The 17,884-nt window shown below is 47.1% G+C and overlaps 1 protein-coding gene across 1 annotated transcript in view; it reads left to right on the top strand.

Moving 5' to 3' along the window:
- Positions 1–2,235, top strand: part of LOC147105573 (uncharacterized) — a 37,007-nt gene extending 34,772 nt beyond the window's left edge. The window contains exons 10-16 of the mRNA XM_086010059.1: positions 38–135; positions 211–344; positions 429–618; positions 862–1,009; positions 1,169–1,241; positions 1,865–1,975; positions 2,048–2,235. Of these exons, the coding sequence (XP_085866185.1) occupies positions 38–135; positions 211–344; positions 429–618; positions 862–1,009; positions 1,169–1,241; positions 1,865–1,975; positions 2,048–2,199 (906 nt within the window). The 3' untranslated portion in view covers positions 2,200–2,235. The remainder of the gene's footprint in view (positions 1–37; positions 136–210; positions 345–428; positions 619–861; positions 1,010–1,168; positions 1,242–1,864; positions 1,976–2,047) is intronic.
- The last annotated feature ends 15,649 nt before the right edge of the window (positions 2,236–17,884 follow it).

Below are 17,884 nucleotides of genomic sequence, written 5' to 3'. Positions count from 1 at the left end.
CAATTTCTCTGTAATGATGGTCTTCTGTCTCTTGTAGCTGGACGGGGTGAACGCCGTCTATGAAACGGATGTGTTGGGTCAGTTTGAGATCTTGGATGGAGCTTTAGGATCGGTGACCCGGGACAGCCCCTTCAGGTGAGACTGGGAGCACATGGAGCGGGTAGAGAAGGTGAGGAGCTGAATTCTCCAGCCGTGTCCGTTCTCTTGCAGGCTCCATGTCCAGTGCAGTTACAAGGGGAGCCAGGAGTCTGAATTGCAGGTGAAGCCCAGAGTTTACAGCCTTTCTCCGCCACTGCCTGCCACTGAGGCCGGGATCCTGGTTCTGGAGCTGAGAATAGCGAGAGGTAGCGAGTGCTGCTGATGGTTAGTGTCCAACTTCAGGCTCTCTCTCCAAATAGTGGCCGTCCTTCATCGTCTTCTCTTTCCAGATGGTGGCTACCGGAGCTGGTACGTGGCCAGTGACTACCCGATCCTGAGTGTGCTCCGGGACCCCGTGTTTGTGGAGGTTCGAGTCCTGAACCGGAACGATCCGTCCCTTGTGCTGGTGCTCAATGACTGCTGGGCGACCCCCACCCCCGAGCCGCATTCGGGGCTCCGATGGGACCTCCTGGTGGGCAGGTAAGGCAGCGAGTGAGGGACCTTGGGGCAGGCTGGTGATTGGGGAGGGGGGCGACATGGACTGGGTGAAGGAACGGCCAATAATCAAACCAATCTGAGCTCCAGGTTGACGTTTGATGACTTGAATGGACTGGTTTCTTTATCTCGTCTAATCTCGGGACTTTGCTTTGATGTGCCGCTGTAACTCTGTAGTTGGGAGTTCCAGGTGCCCTCTCCATATAACCCGCTCTTTCTCTGTTCCAGGTGCCCCTTTACTGGAGACAATTACAAAACCCGCCTCCTCCCGGTAGACGCCGCTTCCCATTCGCCGTTCCCAACTCACCAGAATCGGTTTGTAGTCAGCACTTTCGCTTTCTGGGACCGAGTTTTGGGCCGGGCTCTGAGCGGTGAGGTGAGTTTCCTTCAGTCTTGCTCTCTGGCTCTCTTGGTTGAACTTGTTCCCTGGGTCTTGCTCACAGTGAGGAGGCCCCTGTTGACCCTTTGACTGTAGAAGCATGAATCTCCTGACTGGGAGCTGTGGCACTGACCAGACCGCACTGTCTCTTTCCAGGTTCACTTCCACTGCAGTGCTGAGGTTTGCTTCCCTTCCACCCGAGAGAACTGCACGGCTCCCTGCAGCCCCAGTAAGTAGCTGGGATCTGACTAGAAACTGAAGCATGATGGGGAAGGGTGGGTGTGGGGCATCTGGACACTGGGCTCACTCAGCAAGGGCCCAACAGTGGGCACAGGAGCAGTGTCCTCAATCTGCCCGCTCAACTCTATCCCAGTTAGTCTACAGCAGAATAGCAATCTGGCTCAGGGGCTCTGAGCACATCTTGCACTGGTTCTGAATGGAATCCACCTCTGGCCTTGAACATTGATCCAGCATCCTGCCGTCGCCAGGAGTTCCAGGGTGGAACTGAACCGATATCTGGGGGCGGGGAGACCTGGGCAATGTGTGTATGTCCAGTGTAACCGCTCGTCAAACTAGTGCTTAAAACGGGTCTCTTTCCCCAGGAGACCAGCCTGGCCATTGGACCCGTCAACGACTGCAAACTTTGCTGGGTTGATGCGGGTCCTTCTGAGAATCAGGAGTGAATCGTAGTCTGACAGTGAGGGAACAGTGTTTAACTACAGTCCAATCTCTCCGGTACTCACTGCCCGAGGGTTTTTGCATTGGGCCATCGGATTGTACACCTGATTCAGCGCTTCAGACAGCTGCACATTGAATTGCCCACCTTGAACTCTTGTCTCTTGTCTCCCCCAGAGAGGCGAAGAAGCGCCGATGACCGGGCTGGGTCCTTGGTGACCGCTGATGGAGCCATCATTTTCCTGGAAGATGAGAGATTGGCTGCTGGGATCCACCAGGAAGAGAAAGGTAAAGGAGGCCCCTGCCACTGTTTAGTGATGGAGTAACTGGTGCCCATCTAACCCTCCCTTCTCCCCACAGATGCTGCTGCTGATTCCCCCTCCCGTGTTCTTCCTGGAGCAGCGGTTGGGGTAGCTCTGCTCTCCGTGGCCCTGTTGGTCGGGACTGTTGCCATGTGGAAAATGGACCATCGCCGCAGGGTGGGCTCCGAGTGCAGCTCCATGGAACTGTAGATGTCTGTTGGACAATAAAACCCTGTTATACATGAACCCTGATCTTGTGTTCAGAGAAAGGCCTCCTTCTGTGCTGTCACCATTGAGCCCGTGCCTGCTGTTTGCAAGAGCACTTCAGTTAGTCCCACTCCTCGGCCCTTTCCCTGTAGCCCTGCAATTTTTTTTTTATTTGTTGCTTATCCAATTCCCTTTTGAAAGCCACGATTTAATCGGCCTCCTCCAACCTTTCGGACCGTGCATTCCAGTTATTAACCACTCTGAGTAAAAAAACAAAAAAAGGATTTTCCTCATGTCTCTCCTTTGGATCTTTTACAACTAACGTTCAATCTGTGTCCTCTGGCTCTGGCCCGTTCTGCCAATGGCGACAGTTCCCCTCTATCTACTGTCTCGACGCTTCATGCTTTTGAAAACCTCTCCAATCTGCTCTCTGAACCTTCTCTGCTCTAAGAACCCCAGCTTCTCTCGCCATCCATGTAACTGACATCCTCATCCCTGGAATCATTCTTCCATGCACCCTCTCTAGGGCCGTCACATCATTCCCAAAGAGCGCTGCCCAGAATTGGACACAATACTCCAGTTGAGGCCAAACCAGTGTTTTCTAAAAGTTCATTTCCTTGATTTTTGTACTCCATGCCTCTACTTGTAAAGCCCAGTATCCCATATGCTTTTTTAATTGCTTTGTCAACCTGCCCTGCCACCTTCAATGATTTGTGCACACATACTCCCAGGTCTCTCTGTTCATGCAGCCACTTTAGGATTGTACCCTTTAGTTTATATTGCCTGTCCTCGTTCTTCCTACCAAATGTTTCACTTTGCACGTTTGTGTTAAATTTAATCTGTCTGCCCATTCCACCAGCCTGGCTGTCTTGAAGTCTATCACACTCCTTTCCCTGCCCCTGTACTTGCTTAAACTCTGTTACATCACTAACTTTTACCCATTCTGATGAAAGGTCATTGACCTGAAACATTAACTCTGTTTCTCTCCACAGAGGCTGCCTGACCTGCCTATTTCCTGCTTTTATTAAACCACTAGTTGGGTTGTTTTGGGCCTCGCTAGACCGGCAGTGGGAAGCTTCCTCCTGGTCTTCAGCAGCTGCTCTGAACAGCCTTCCAGCATCCGTCTGGAATCCAGTTCCAGTATCGATCAAAACTCCAGTCAATTCAATAAAGCAGTAGGGGGAGTATTAGCACATCAATTGAGGGTGGAGGTGTCATGGCCTTTCTTATCCTTACTGATCTGGAACTGTCGGAAGCACTAATCCAGTCACCCCACTCAATGTGGGGTGTGATGCCCACAGTGCGGAGTGGAACTCCTGCACAAGAGGCTTTCCCCAGAATCACTGGTGTCTGAAGGAGCCTTTATTGTGGGGACAACCTCTACAGGAAGTCGGGGATTGAGGGTAGGTCATTATCAGTTGGCTAGTCTAGTTTCAGTTGCTGAGAAACTAGTTTTGACAATACAGGATACTTTGAGTTTGACTTTGGAGAATCCTGAGTTAACAATGATCAGTCGGCAGAGATTTCCCAAAGCCAGGTGGTGCTTGAGCTGCTGCACAGAACTCTGACAGGAGTATTGATGAAAGAAATGCTCTGCTTTTCATTGATCTAGTTTCAAGATGTGACCTGAATTATGGAAAGATGATGGTTACAGAACCAAAGCCACTGTGGCACATGGTTAGTGGTAATGGGGCAGAGGCCCCATGTTTCACCCACTGACAGGTGCCGGTAGATCCATAGTGGGGACTGTGGGGCTTCTGCAAGACCCACAGCAATGATGCAGATTGAAAAATTTCAATCCAAGCCCCCCAAACTGGGACTGTGGGTAGTGTGTTCTGGGCCATGGATTGTCCAGGATCATGGGTCAGTGGCACATTGGGTTCAATGTAGGGAAAGGTGAAGTATTGCATCTTCAATACATGGAAGGAGTGCACTAAATGTGGTTGAGCAAGAATAATGTTGGTGTCAAATACAAAGTTAGAATGTAATTCAGCTGCCTTGGTCCTTGGTCCCTCTTCATTGAACTCAACATGGCACTTGGAAAATAATAACAGGATTGGGCAGAGTCAACACAGATTTGAAGGAAATCATGTTTGACAAATCTGTTGGAGATTTTTGAGGTTGTAACTAGCAGAATAGTTAAGGGGGAACCAGTGGATGTGGTGTATTTGGCTTTTCAGCAGACATTTGATAAGGTGCCACAGTAGGTTATTAAACAAAATTAGAGCTCATGGGATTGGGGGTAATATACTAGCATGGATTGAGGCTTGGTTAATGGACAGAAAACAACAGCAATAAACAGGTCATTTTTGGGATGGCAGGTTGTAACTAGTGGGGTACCGCAAGGATCGGTGCTTGGGCCTCAGCTATTCACAATCTAATCAATGATTTGGATGAGGAACCAAATATAATATATCCAGGTTTGCTGATCTAAAGCTGGGTGAGAACTTGAGGAGGATGCAAGGAGGCTTCAAGGGGATTTAGACAGGCTTAGTGAGTGGGCGAGAGCATGGCAAATGGAATATAATGTAGAGAAATGTGAAGTTAACCAATGGAGCAATTGGGGATATGTTTGTTCAGAGGGACCTGGGTGTCCTTATACACAAATCAGTTAACGTGCTGGAACTGCAAGCAATTAGGAAAGCAAATGGTATGTTGGCCTTTATTACAAGAGGATTTGAGTATGAGTGAAGATGGCTTACTGCAATTAAATAGGGCCCTGGTGAGACCACACCTGGAGTATTGTGTACAGCTTTGGTCATCTTGCCTAAGGAAGGATGTACTTGCCATAGAGGGAGTGCAATGAACGTTCAGCAGATGGGTTCCTAGGATATGGGTTTGTCATGAGTAGACTGGGAATATATACCCTAGAGTTTAGTAGAATGAGGGGATTGACAGACTAGATGCAAGGAGGATGTTTCTTCTGGCTGGGGAGTCCAAAACCAGGGTCACAGTCTAAAGATAAGGGGTTGGCCATTTTAGGACTGAGGAGGAGAAATGTCTTCACTGAGGGTGGTGAATCTTTGGCATTCTCCACCCCAGTGGGCTGTGGAGGCTGTCGGTCAGTGTATTCAAGACTGAGATCGATGGATTTTTGACTATCAATGGAATCAAGGGATATGGGGATAGTGGAGATGAGGTAGAAGATCAGCCATGATCTTATTGAATGGCAAAGCGGGCTCAAAGGGCCAAATGGCTTGCTCCTGCTCCTATTATGTTCTGTTTTATGAAAGGGAAATAGTGTTTGACAAATGTATATGAATTCTTTGCGTATGTAACGAGCAGGGTGATTTGGATTTCCAAAAGTCATTCGTTAAGGTGCCACGTTAAAGGTTAATGCACAAAATAAGAGCTCAGTGTTGATGGTAATATTAGCATGGATAGAGGATTGGCTAACAGAAAAGAGTTGGGATAAATGGACTTTCAGGAGGCTTTTAATAAGGTCCTGCATAAGATTAGTGTATACAGTTAAGGCACATGGGATTGGGGGCAAGGTATTGACTTGGATAGCAAACTGGTTGGCAGACAGAAAGCAAAGAGTTGGAATAAACGGCTCTTTTTCTGAGTGGCAGGCAGTGACTAGTGGGGTACCGGAGGGATCGGTCCTTGGACCCCAGCTATTCACAATATATATTAATGATCTAGATATATATTAATCTAGACAAGGGAACTAGATGTAATATCTCCAAATTTGCAGATGCCACAAAGCTGGGTGTGTGCTGTGAGGAGGATGCTGAGAAATACCTGGTTGGGTGCTTGGGCAAGTGCATGGCAGATGCAATATAACGTGGATAAATGTGAAGTTATCCACTTTGGTGGCAAAAACAAAGGCAGATTATAATCTGAATGGCAATAGATGGGGAAGTGCAACAAGACCTGGGTGTCCTTGTGCACCAGTCGCTGAAGGTAAGCATGCAGGTGCAGCAGGCGGTTAAGAAGGCAAATGGTATGTTGGCCTTCGTAGCAAGAGGGTATGAGTACAGGAACAAGGACGTCTTACTGCAGTTGTACAGGGCCTTGGTGAGACCACACCTTGAGTATTGTGTGCAGCTTTGGTTGCCTTATCTGAGGAAGGATGTTCTTGCCATGCAAGGAGTTCAGCAAAGAGTCACCAGGCTGATACCTGGGATGGCAGGAATGACTTCTGAGGAGAGATTGGGCTTGTACTCGCTGGAGTTTAGAAGAATGAGAGGGGATCTCATTGAAACTTATAAAATTCTTACAGGACTGGACAGACTAGATGCAGGCAGGATGTTCCTGATGGTCAGAGAGACCAGAAGCAGGGGTCACAGTCTAAGGATAAGGGGTAGGCCATTTAGGATGGAAATGAGGAGGAATTTCTTCACCCAGAGAGTGGTGAACCTGTGGAATTCTCTACCACAAGGCAGTAGACGCCAATACACTAAATATATTCAAGAAGGAGTTGGATATATTTCTTATGGCTCAAGGGATATGGGGAGAAAGCAGGGACCAGGTACTGAATTTGGATGATCAGCCATGATCGCATTGAGTGGTGGAGCAGGCTCGAGGGGCCGAATGGCCTACTCCTACTCCTATCTTCTGTTTCTATGGGTCATTTGGCAATTGGCAAACTGTAACTGGTGGGGTGCCACAGCATCAGTGCTGGGGTCTCAACTATTTACAATCTATATTAATGACTTGGATGAAGGACAGTACTGTAGTCAACTTTGTAATGCTATAAAGATAGGTGGGAAAGCAATTTGAGGATGACAGTCTGCAAAGGGATATAGATAGGTAAGTGAGTGGGCAAAGATTTGGCAGCTGGAGTATAATGTGGGAAACTGAGGTTATCCACTTTAGTAGGAAGAATAGAAAAGTAAAATATTATTTAAATGGAGATAGACTGCATCATGCTGCATTACAGAAGGATCTGGGAGTCCTCGTACATGAAAGTTAGCCAGCAGGTACAGCAAGTAAATAGGAAGGCAAATGGCATGTTGGCCTTTATTTGAAGGGGATGGAGTATACAAGTAGGGAAGTCTTGCTACAACTGTACAGGGCACTGGTGAGACCACACCTAGGGCACTGCATACAGTTTTGGTCAGCTTATTTAAGGAGGGACATGCTTGCATTGGAGGCTGTTCAGAGAAGGTTCACTAGGTTGATTCCTGAGATGAAAGGGTTGCCTTATGAGGAAAGGTTGAGTAGGTTGGGCCTGTATTCATTGGCGTTTAGAAGAATGAGACGTCATCTTATTGAAACATAAGATTCTGAGGGGACTTGACAGGGTAGATGCTGAGAGGATGTTTCCCCTCGTGGGGAATTCAGAACTAGGGGGCATAGTTTTAGGATAAGGGGTCGCCCATTAAGTCTGATGAGGAGGAATTTCCTGAGTTGTGAATCTTTGTAATTCTGTATCCCAGAGTGCTGTGGAGGCTGAGTCAGTGAATATATTCAAGGTGGAGATACAGATATTTGAGCTACAGGGGAGTCGAGGGTTATGGGAACAGGCAGGAAAATGGAGTTGAGGCCAAGATCAGAGCAGCCATGATCTTGGCGAATGGCGGAGTGGGCTCGAGGGGCCACATGGACGACTCTTGCTCCTAATTCTTATGTAACTCTTGCCCTAAAGCACTGAGGCGCTCCCCTGGTGATTCCATTTCTCACCCAACTGATTTTGACCATGGTTTTGATCACTGCCTTAATCTCTGCTCATAGTTTCTGTGAGGAAAATGCCCCAAGAATTGCAGGACGGGTCATCGCAATGAACTAAATCCACCAGCATTCAGGGAAGTTAAGATAATTTTAGTGCAGGCCCGTGTATGCAAAGTATTCCTTGCCAGTAGTGGCCGGCTCAAGCCACCAAGGCTGCACACATAACCTGAGCATTCTGGACTGTAATTCTTCATTAGCTTGAGGTCTTCTGTAGTACCAACATAACTGCTTCAGTGAGGGACACCTGAAGCAGGTGGCTCCGATTGGTTATTGGTGAAATGGAGCAGGACATTTCCAAACGTGAGTTGGTGTTTTCACAGTGGGAGACTTTCAGAAGGGAAATAGAGAGAGTACAGCGCCAACATGTTCCTGTAAAGGTCAAGGGTGGGACCAACAAGCAAAGGGAACCTTGGATGACAAGGGATATACAAAAATGCATTAGAAATAAAAGGGGGGCTTTTGGCAGTTACAAAAGACTAAAGACGGAAGAAGCCCTAGAGGAGTATAAAAAGTGCAGGGGCATAGTTAAAAAAGAAATTAGGAGGGCGAGGAGGGGCCATGAAATAACACTGGCGAGCAAAATAAAGGAAAATCCTAAGATGTTTTATAAGTATATTAAGGGCAAGAGGATAACCAGGGAAAGGGTAGGGCCCATTAGGGACCAAAGTGGCAATCTGTGTGTAGAGCCAGATGATGTAGGTGGGGTTTTAAATGAATTTTTTGCATCTGTGTTCACTATGGAGAAAGACGATGCAGACATAGAAATTGGGCAAGGGGACTGTGACATACTTGAACATATTAGCATCGAGAGGGAGGAGGTGCGAGCGGTTTTAGCAGGCCAAAAAGTGGATAAATCCCCAGGCCCGGACGAGATGTATCCCAGGCTGCTGTGGGAGGCAAAGCAGGAGATTGCAGGGGCTCTGACACAAATTTTCAGAACCTCTCTGGCCACAGGGGATGTACCAGAGGACTGGAGAACAGCTAATGTAGTACCATTATTCAAGAAGGGTAGCAGGGATAAACCAGCGAATTACAGGCCAGTGAGCCTAACATCTGTGGTAGGGAAATTATTGGAAAAAATTCTGAGGGACAAAATTAGTCTCCACTTGGAGAGGCAAGGATTAATCGGGGATAGTCAGCATGGCTTTGTCAAGGGTAAATCATGTCTGACAAATCTGATTGAATTTTTCGAGGGGGTGACTAGGGGGGTGGATGAGGGAAATGCTGTGGATGTGGTTTACATGGACTTCAGTAAAGCCTTTGACAAAGTCCCGCATAGGAGACTGGTCAAGAAGGTAAGAGCCCATGGGATCCAGGGTGCCTTGGCGCGTTGGATCCTAAACTGGCTGAGTGGCAGGAGGCAGAGGGTAATGGTCGAAGGTTGCTTTTGTGACTGGAAGCCTGTGTCCAGTGGGGTACCTCAGGGATCGGTGCTGGGTCCCTTGTTGTTTGTGATCTACATAAATGATTTGGATGAGAATGTAAAAGGTATGATCAGCAAGTTCGCAGATGACACGAAAATTGGTGGGGTGGTCAATTGCGAGGAGGAAAGCCTCAGGCTACAGGACGATATAAACGGGTTGGTCAGATGGGCGGAAAAGTGGCAAATGGAATTTAACCCTGAAAAGTGCGAGGTGATGCATTTTGGACGGACAAATAAGGCAAGGGAATACACAATGAGTGGTAGGACCCTAGGAAGTACAGAGGGTCAGAGGGACCTTGGTGTACATGTACATAGATCCCTGAAGGCAGCGGAACAGGTAGATAAGGTGGTTAAAAAGGCATATGGGATACTTGCCTTCATTAGCCGAGGCATAGAATATAAGAGCAGGGAGGTTATGATGGAGCTGTACAAAACGCTGGTGAGGCCACAGCTGGAGTACTGTGTGCAGTTCTGGTCGCCTCACTATAGGAAGGATGTGATTGCTTTGGAGAGGGTGCAGAGAAGATTCACCAGGATGTTACCTGGGATGGAGCGCCTCAGCTATGAAGAAAGACTAAACAGGCTGGGGTTGTTTTCCTTGGAGCAAAGAAGGCTGAGGGGGGACCTGATTGAGGTATACAAAATGATGAGGGGCATAGATAGGGTAGACAAAGAGGAACTTTTCCCCCTTAGTAGGGGGGTCAATAACAAGGGGGCATAGATTCAGGGTAAGGGGCAGGAGATTTAGAGGGGATTTGAGGAGGAACTTTTTCACCCAGAGGGTGGTTGGAATGTGGAACTCAATGCCCAAAAGGGTGGTAGAGGCAGGAACCCTCACAACATTCAAGAAGCATTTGGATGAGCACTTGGAATGCCAATGCATACAAGGCTATGGACCAAATGCTGGAAAATGGGATTAGACTGGACAGGGATGGATGGGCGGCGCAGACACGATGGGCCGAAGGGCCTCTTTCTGTGCTGTAAAACTCTATGACTCTATGACTCTGAGTATGTTTACAGCAGGTGCATGGGTGTATTGTAGTGACATGAACCTGTTACCTGTAGGGGTCCTTTAGAGTAGGTAGAGGGTGGTGTTTATTTCCAGGCAAATCGCCCCTTGTGCTGAGAGCTTCCGTTAGCTAAATCTTTATAATGACACCAGTGAGTCAGTGAGTTTCCTGAAGAGCAAGTGAAGTGAGATTGAAGACAGCTTATCCAGGTACAGGTAATGGTGTAGATGGTGAATGGTCCCAGCAGCAGAGCATTGAAGAATAGACCGAGCCTTCAGCTGAATGTCCATCACTGACCTGTCGAGGCTACACCATCCTCACACTTCACCTGAGATCACAAGTGTGGCTTTATAATCTCGATTCTATCCAATAGACTAGCTCTCCAATATCAAAGGATGTTAACGTGTCAGCTATCTGAGGAGTCTGATAGTAAACTAGTTGTCCCAATTTATTAAGATGAAATTACTAATCCCAACTGGAAATTGATAATCAAACTGGATTCTGCTGAATTACTGTGCTGTAGTCGAATGGCTTTGCTCTCTGGATTTAATTAAGTGCTGCTTATGTAATTAATAAACAATTCCTCAGTTGTGTGGTTTCTTGTGCAAGAGTAAATCCAGTCAGTCAGTGTATCGTAATGAGGGGGTGGCAGTGGAAATACTCAATTAATCTAAGCCAGTTAATGTGGGACAGTTTGGCAAACCAAATAACCATCGTTCTTCCCCCCCCGCCCCAGGCACTGCCTGTAGTGGGGGACGGGGGTGAAAGTTGATTAGGATCTGTCTATCCTTGATTAATATTCTGATCAAGCTACCAATCCCTTTGTTGTCTGCTTCCCCCTACATATTGCTGTTTCAAGTGCCTGGATAGCTTGTCAAGGTGCTGTGTTGTAAACAGTATGCCCCTTAAATGCAACTAATGATCCCCTGGAGTAAGAAAGCACAGCAAACTATCTCTGTCCTTTAATAGTACCACTCTCAGCAGGACCCCAGCCAGCAGGAATTCTCCAGTATTGTTACTGGGCCAATCATAGTAACTCTGGATTGCAGGGCCCAGGCTGGCTACTCTGATGATTGGCTGACCTACTGACCGATCAAAGTCTCTCCAGGTATAATGCTCACAGCAGGAGTGTGATGGAACACTTGCCTGGGTTGATAAAGCTGCAGCTAAAAACCATTATCCAGTTCCACACCATCCAGCACAGGTCGGTTTGCTTCACAGCCACTGGGTTTAATCTTCAGCCCTCCATTACCAATGCACTGTGGCTGCAGTATCCATGGCCCATACAATGCACTGCAGCAACTCGCCAATGTTACTTCAACAGCACCTCCCTCCACTGCTACCTCCATCATTGGAAAGGACAAGAGCAGCAATGGTGTGGGAACACCATCACCTCCGTGTTCCACGCCATGTCACACACCACCCCGCCTAAACTATATAGAACAGTTCCTTCATTGTCCCTGGGTCAAAGTCTTGGAATTATCTGCTGAGCTTCAATACGGCAGCACCATCACCACAAGGACTGCAGTGGGTCAAGGAGAAGACCCATCACCGGCAACGAGGGATGGACAATAAATGTAACTGCTTCATCAATCAATGCTGAGACCACAGCAATCTCCAGAGAAGGGCAGGATACGCTGGAGCAGGCACTATCTGGGCCGTACTACACTGAGCCACTCCACAGGTACCGATCGCTAAGAAGGACATATGGTTCCAGATAGATTTGTAAAAACTCAAATGATCTAACAGCAGCTGACATCCGCCCCATTCATATGAACATAAGAAATAAGAGCAGGAGTAGGCCACACAGCCCCTCGAGCCTGCTCCCCCATTCAATAAGATCACAGCTGATCATCGACCTCAACTCCACTTTCCCGCCCGATCTCCATATCCCTTGCTTCCCCATGGGTCCAAAATCTGAATACACTCAAAGACTCAGCATGTACAGCCCTCTGGGGCAGAGAATTCCAAAGATTCACAACCCTCTGAGTGAAGAAATTCCTCCTCATCTCAGTTTAAAATGGCCTACCTCTTATCCTGCGACTATGCCCCCTAGTTCTAGACACTCCGGCCAGGGGAACCAACCTCTCAGCATTTACCCTGTCCATCCCTGTCAGAATCTTGTATGTTTCAATGAGATCACCTCTCATTCTTCTAAACTCCAGAGAGTATCGGCCCATTCCACACAATCTCTCCTCATAGGCAGCCCTCTCATCCCAGGAATCAATCTAGTGAAACTTTGTTGCCTCCAAGGCAAGTATATCCTTCCTTAGATAAGGAGACCAAACCTGTGCACAGTACTCCAGGTGTGGTCTCACCCATGCCCTGTACAATTGTAGCAATACCTCCTTACTCCTATACTCCAATCCCCTTGAAATAAAGGCCAACATGCCATTTGCCTTCCTTATTGCTTGCTGTACCTGCATGCCAGCTTTCTGTGTTTCTTGCACGAGGATATTCAAATCTCTCTGAGCACCAACATTTGAAAGTTTCTCACCATTTAAAAACATATTCAGTTTCTCTATTCTTCCTACCAAAGTGAATAACCTCACATTTCCCTACATTATACTTCATCTGCCGCCTTACTACCCACTCACTCAGTCTACCTATATCCCTTTGCAGACTCTTTGTGTTCTCCTCACAGCTTACTGTCCCACATAGCTTGGTATCATCAGCAAACTTGGATATATTACACTCGGTCCCTTCATCTAGGTCATTAATATAGATTGTAAATAGCTGAGGCCCCAACGCTGATCCTTGCGGCACCCCACTCGTTACAGCCTGCCAACCTGAAAAAGTTCAGTTTATTCCTCACACACAGGATATAATTGAGAAACTACGGGGCACCAAATGAATCTAAACCTTATAAAAGGTTACTGGGAGTTGCCACCATGCCCAAGGGCTCAGTCCTGCTCTGCGTTTATAACATTGTTGCTGTACAAGTTTAATATTATTACTAAATCCTCGTCCATCAGCTCAGTAGCGACAATGGGGCTGAATTTATTGACACCAATGTTGTGGGTTCTAAATTAGACTGACCACTCCACTCACCTGTATCCCTTTCTGTGATAAGTCACTCCTGACATTGTCTATCCAGCACCTCCTTGGTCTTCCTTGGTCTTCCTCGGCTTCTTGTTCCAGGTGCCTCTGTGTGCAACATTCTGATTTTTGCATCCCGGAAACTCCCGTTATTCCTCTCCAACTATTCATCTCTGCTCCTGGTGTCTTTTGCTCATCAACTTTTCTCATGTTCCAGCTCTCTGATCTGAACAATAATATGGGGATAATATTGCTTCATAAACTCTCGTCTTTGTTTCACCAAAATATCTTCAGCCTTCCGCATCCCACTACGTCTGCCAAAAGCTGCTGATCCAAGTCCAATCCTTCTTTGTTGTCTTCTTCACAACAACAAAGCCAACAACTTGTATTTATATAGCACCTTTAATGTAGTAAATCGTCCCAGAGCGCCTCACAGGAGTGTCAGCAAACAAGATTTGCCACCCAGCCACATATTGGGGCAGATGACCAAAGGCTTGGTGAAAGAGGTAGATTTAAGGAGCATCTTAAAGGAGGGGCGAGGTAGAGAGGCGGAGATGTTTAGGAAGGGAATTCCAGAGCTTAGGGCCCAGACAGCTGAAAGCACGGCCAGCAATGGTGGAAGGATTAAAATCGGGGATGTGCCATGGTCAGAATTAAAGGAACGCAGTTCTCTATCCAAGTCAGTAGCTTGCCCCCAATCCCCTGTGCCATAACTTTACACGGTAATCTCTTATGCGGGACTTTATCAAAAGCCTTCTGAAAGTCCAAATACACCACATCCACTGGTTCTCCCTTATCTATTTTACCAGTAATATCCTCAAAAAATTCCAGTAGATTAGGCAAGCACGATTTACCTTTTGTAAATCCATGTTGACTTTGTCCGATCCTGTCACTGTTTTCCACGTGCTCTGCTATTACATCTTTTATAATGGACTCTAGCATTTTCCCCACTTCCGATGTCAGGCTTACCGGTCTATAATTCCCTGTTTTCTCTCTACCAACTTTTTTGAACCGTGGGGTAATATTAGCTACCCTCCAATCCATGGGAACTGTGCCAGAGTCTATTGAATATTGGAAGATGACCAGCAATGCATCTATTATTTCTAGGGCCACTTCCTTAAGTACCCTAGGATGTAGATTATCAGGCCCTGGGGATTTATCGGCCTCCAATCCCATCAATTTCCCTATCACCATTTCCCTACAAATACTGATTTCTTTCAGTTCCTCACTCTCATTAGACCCTATGTTCCCCGACAACTCTGGAAGGTTATTTGTGTCCTCCTTTGTGAAGACAGACCAAAGTATGTATTTAATTGGTCTGCCATTTCTTTGTTCCCCATTATAAATTCCCCTGATTCTGCCTGCAAGGGACCTATGCTTGACTTCACCAATCTTTTTCTCTTCACATATCTATAGAAGCTGTTCCTGTCAGCTTTTATGTTCCAAGCAAGCTTACTCTCATACTCTATTTCCCCCCTCTTAATTAATCCCTTTGTCCTCTTTTGTTGAATCCTAAACTGCTCCCAATCCTCAGGTTTACTGCTTTTTCTGGCCAATTTATATGTCCTCTCCTTGGATCTTATGCTATCCCTAATTTCCCTTGTTAGCCACGGTTGAGTCACCTTTTTTGTTTTATTTTTATGCCAAACAGGGATGAACAAATTCTGTAGTTCATCCATGTGATCTTTAAATGTTTGCCATTGCCTATCCACTGTCAACCCTTTGAGTAACATTCCCCAATCGATCCTACCCAACTCACGCCTCATACCATCGTAGTTTCCTTTATTTAATTTCAGGACCCTAGTCTCTGAGTCAAATTCTTCACTCTCCATCTTAATAAAGAATTCAATCATATTATGATCGCTCCGCCCTAAGGGGCCTCGCACAAAAAGATTGCTAATAAATCCTTTCTCATTACTTAATACCCAGCCTAAGATGGCCTGATCTCTAAATTGGTTCCTCGACATATTGGTCCAGGAAACCATCCCGTATACACTCCAGGAATTCCTCCTCCACAGTATTGTTACTAATTTGGTTAGCCCAATCTATATGTAGATTATAGTCACCCATGATAACTGCTGTGCCCTTATTGCACACGTCTCTATTTTCCCATTTGTTGCCATCCCCAACCTCCGCATTACTGTTTGGGGGTCTGTATACATCTCCTAGTAACGTTTTCTATCCCTTGGTATTCCTCAGCTCTACCCTTACAGATTCTACATCATCAGAGCTAATATCCTTCCTTACAATTGTGTTAATCTCCTCTTTAACCAGAAATGCTACCCCACCTCCTTTTCCTTTTTGCCTATCTTTCCTGAATATTGAATACTCCTGGATGTTGAGTTCCCAGCCTTGGTCAGCCTGGAGCCATGTTTCTGTAATCCCAATCATAACATATCTGTTTACATCTATTTGCACAACTAATTCATCCACCTTATTATGAATGCTCCTCGCATTAAGACACAAAGCCTTCAGGCTTGTTTTTTTAACACTCTTAGACATTTTAGAATTATTATTTACTCTGGCCATGTTAGATTTAAACCCTTGATTATTCTGACTGCCACTTTTGCTTTTCTCCTTCCTGTCTTTTGCTTCTATCCTTGTATCCCTTTCTTCTGTCTCCCTGCACAGGTTCCCAACCCCCTGCCATTTTAGCGTAAACCCTCCCACACAGCACTAGCAAACACTCCCCCTAGGACATCGGTCCCAGTCCTGCCCAGGTGCAAACCGTCCATTTTGTTCTGGTCCCACCTCCCCCAGAACCGGTTCCAATGTCCCAGGAATTGGAATGCCTCCCCCTTGCACCATTCCTCTAGCCACGTATTCATCTGAAATATCCTTCTATTTCTACTCTGACCAGCACGTGGCACTGGTAACAATCCTGAGATTACTACCTTTGAGGTCCTATTTTTTAATTTACCTCCTAACTCCCTTAGTTGACGATGGTTTGGAGTTTGACCTCCGAGGGTGCACCAGAATTAGAGGAGCACACTAACCCACCAAGGTGTACAACCTTTTCCACCTGTTCAACTGCTCCCCCTCCAACTGTAATCTCAGTATCTTCCCGATGCCTCCCAAATGACATCAACTTTGTCTTTTTGTGAATCGGTAATCCATATATTCTACTCTCCACAAACACCTTATCAGTCAATCTCTGCTAATCTGTCTTAGATGTTGCATCAAGTCAATGATTAGCGAATTTGAGATTGTTTAAAATCTTGCCCCATAATGAGCCTCCTCCAATATTATCTTTTAGTGAAAGTGTCATTACTGCTTCCAGTAATAGATAAAGGGGGAACAATTCAGTTGCTTAGCGCCTCCCGTTAGCACCCTAAGAGTGCACAAATGGGGCGCAACGCAACTAGCGCTCGGGCACGGCGATGTTTGCGCCGCTCGCGAAATTGACCTGAGTTTTTGCGGCAGCGCTAAACTCTACCGCCCCGATCTCCTGCGCCCGCAGATCCTGACATCAGTCATGCGTGCAACGCCCCGGTGGCGCCCCGGACCGGATATTGCGTGGCTCCCCCCTCCTTTCCGCCTGCTGCAAGCATCGACAGGGAGACTGGAACGTTTTCCAGTCGGTAAGGGACTGGGGGAGCAGTATTTAAAAGCACCCTCTTCCTGCCTTTTTTTGTGGGAGACATTTTTGCACCACTCCTTCTGACAGAGAGAGAGAGATTCTGAGAGAGAGAGAAACTTCTGCAGAGAGTCAACGCTGGGTGAAGTAGTTTCGGCTACTGAGCAGCACTTTACAGGTTCTTTTGAATTTGACCTTCATTACTTCAACTGTCAAGAGACTTTGGGGGCTGCACTGATTCGGGGCGTCGTCCTGCACCTGCAGATTCGGAGGCATCAGAGACACAGAGAGAGGGTGGCAATCATGGCCAGAGGGAGGAGGGCCAACAGGCCTGTGCACAGGAGGCCTTACCCTCCCAGGATATTCCGGGAAGAATTCTCCTACATTCATTTGTCTGAGGAGCAGTGCATGTGCAGGCTGCGCTTCAGCAAGGAGGTGGTCACTGAGCTCTGCCACCTGCTGCAGCCAGATCTGCAGCCTCAACTGAGGACCAGGACGTCTCTGTCGGTGGCAGTGAAGGTCTCAGTGGCTCTGAATTTTTATGCCACCGGCTTCTTTGAAGCTGCTACTGGGGACATTGCCAATATCTCCCAGTTCGCGGTCCATTGCTGTATCCGGCAGGTCAGAAATACCATCTATAAAAGGAGACGCCAGTACATCTCTTTCCCGATGAACCAGGTGAAACAGCATGAACCCGCATTGTGCTTTGCGAGGATAGCGGGCTTCCCCATGGTGCAGGGCGCGATTGACTGCACGCATATGGCATTGGGGGCACCGCATGAAAATGCAGAGGTTTTCTGAAACCGCAAGGGGTTCAACTCCTTAAATGTCCAGTTGGTGTGTGACCACAGTAAGCTGATACTCGCTGTCAATGCCCGCTATCCTGGCAGCAGCCACGATGCTTCCATCCTGCGCCAGACTGGTGTGCCAGAGCTTTTCCAGGCAATGCAACAGCCAGCTGGT

The sequence above is a fragment of the Somniosus microcephalus genome, chromosome 17, assembly GCF_052327205.1.
Source record: "Somniosus microcephalus isolate GS21.2 chromosome 17, FLI_Smic_1.0, whole genome shotgun sequence".
NCBI lineage: Eukaryota > Metazoa > Chordata > Chondrichthyes > Squaliformes > Somniosidae > Somniosus > Somniosus microcephalus.
The sequence above is the reverse complement of the archived record's forward strand: the minus strand, read 5'-3'. Positions and strand labels throughout refer to the sequence as shown.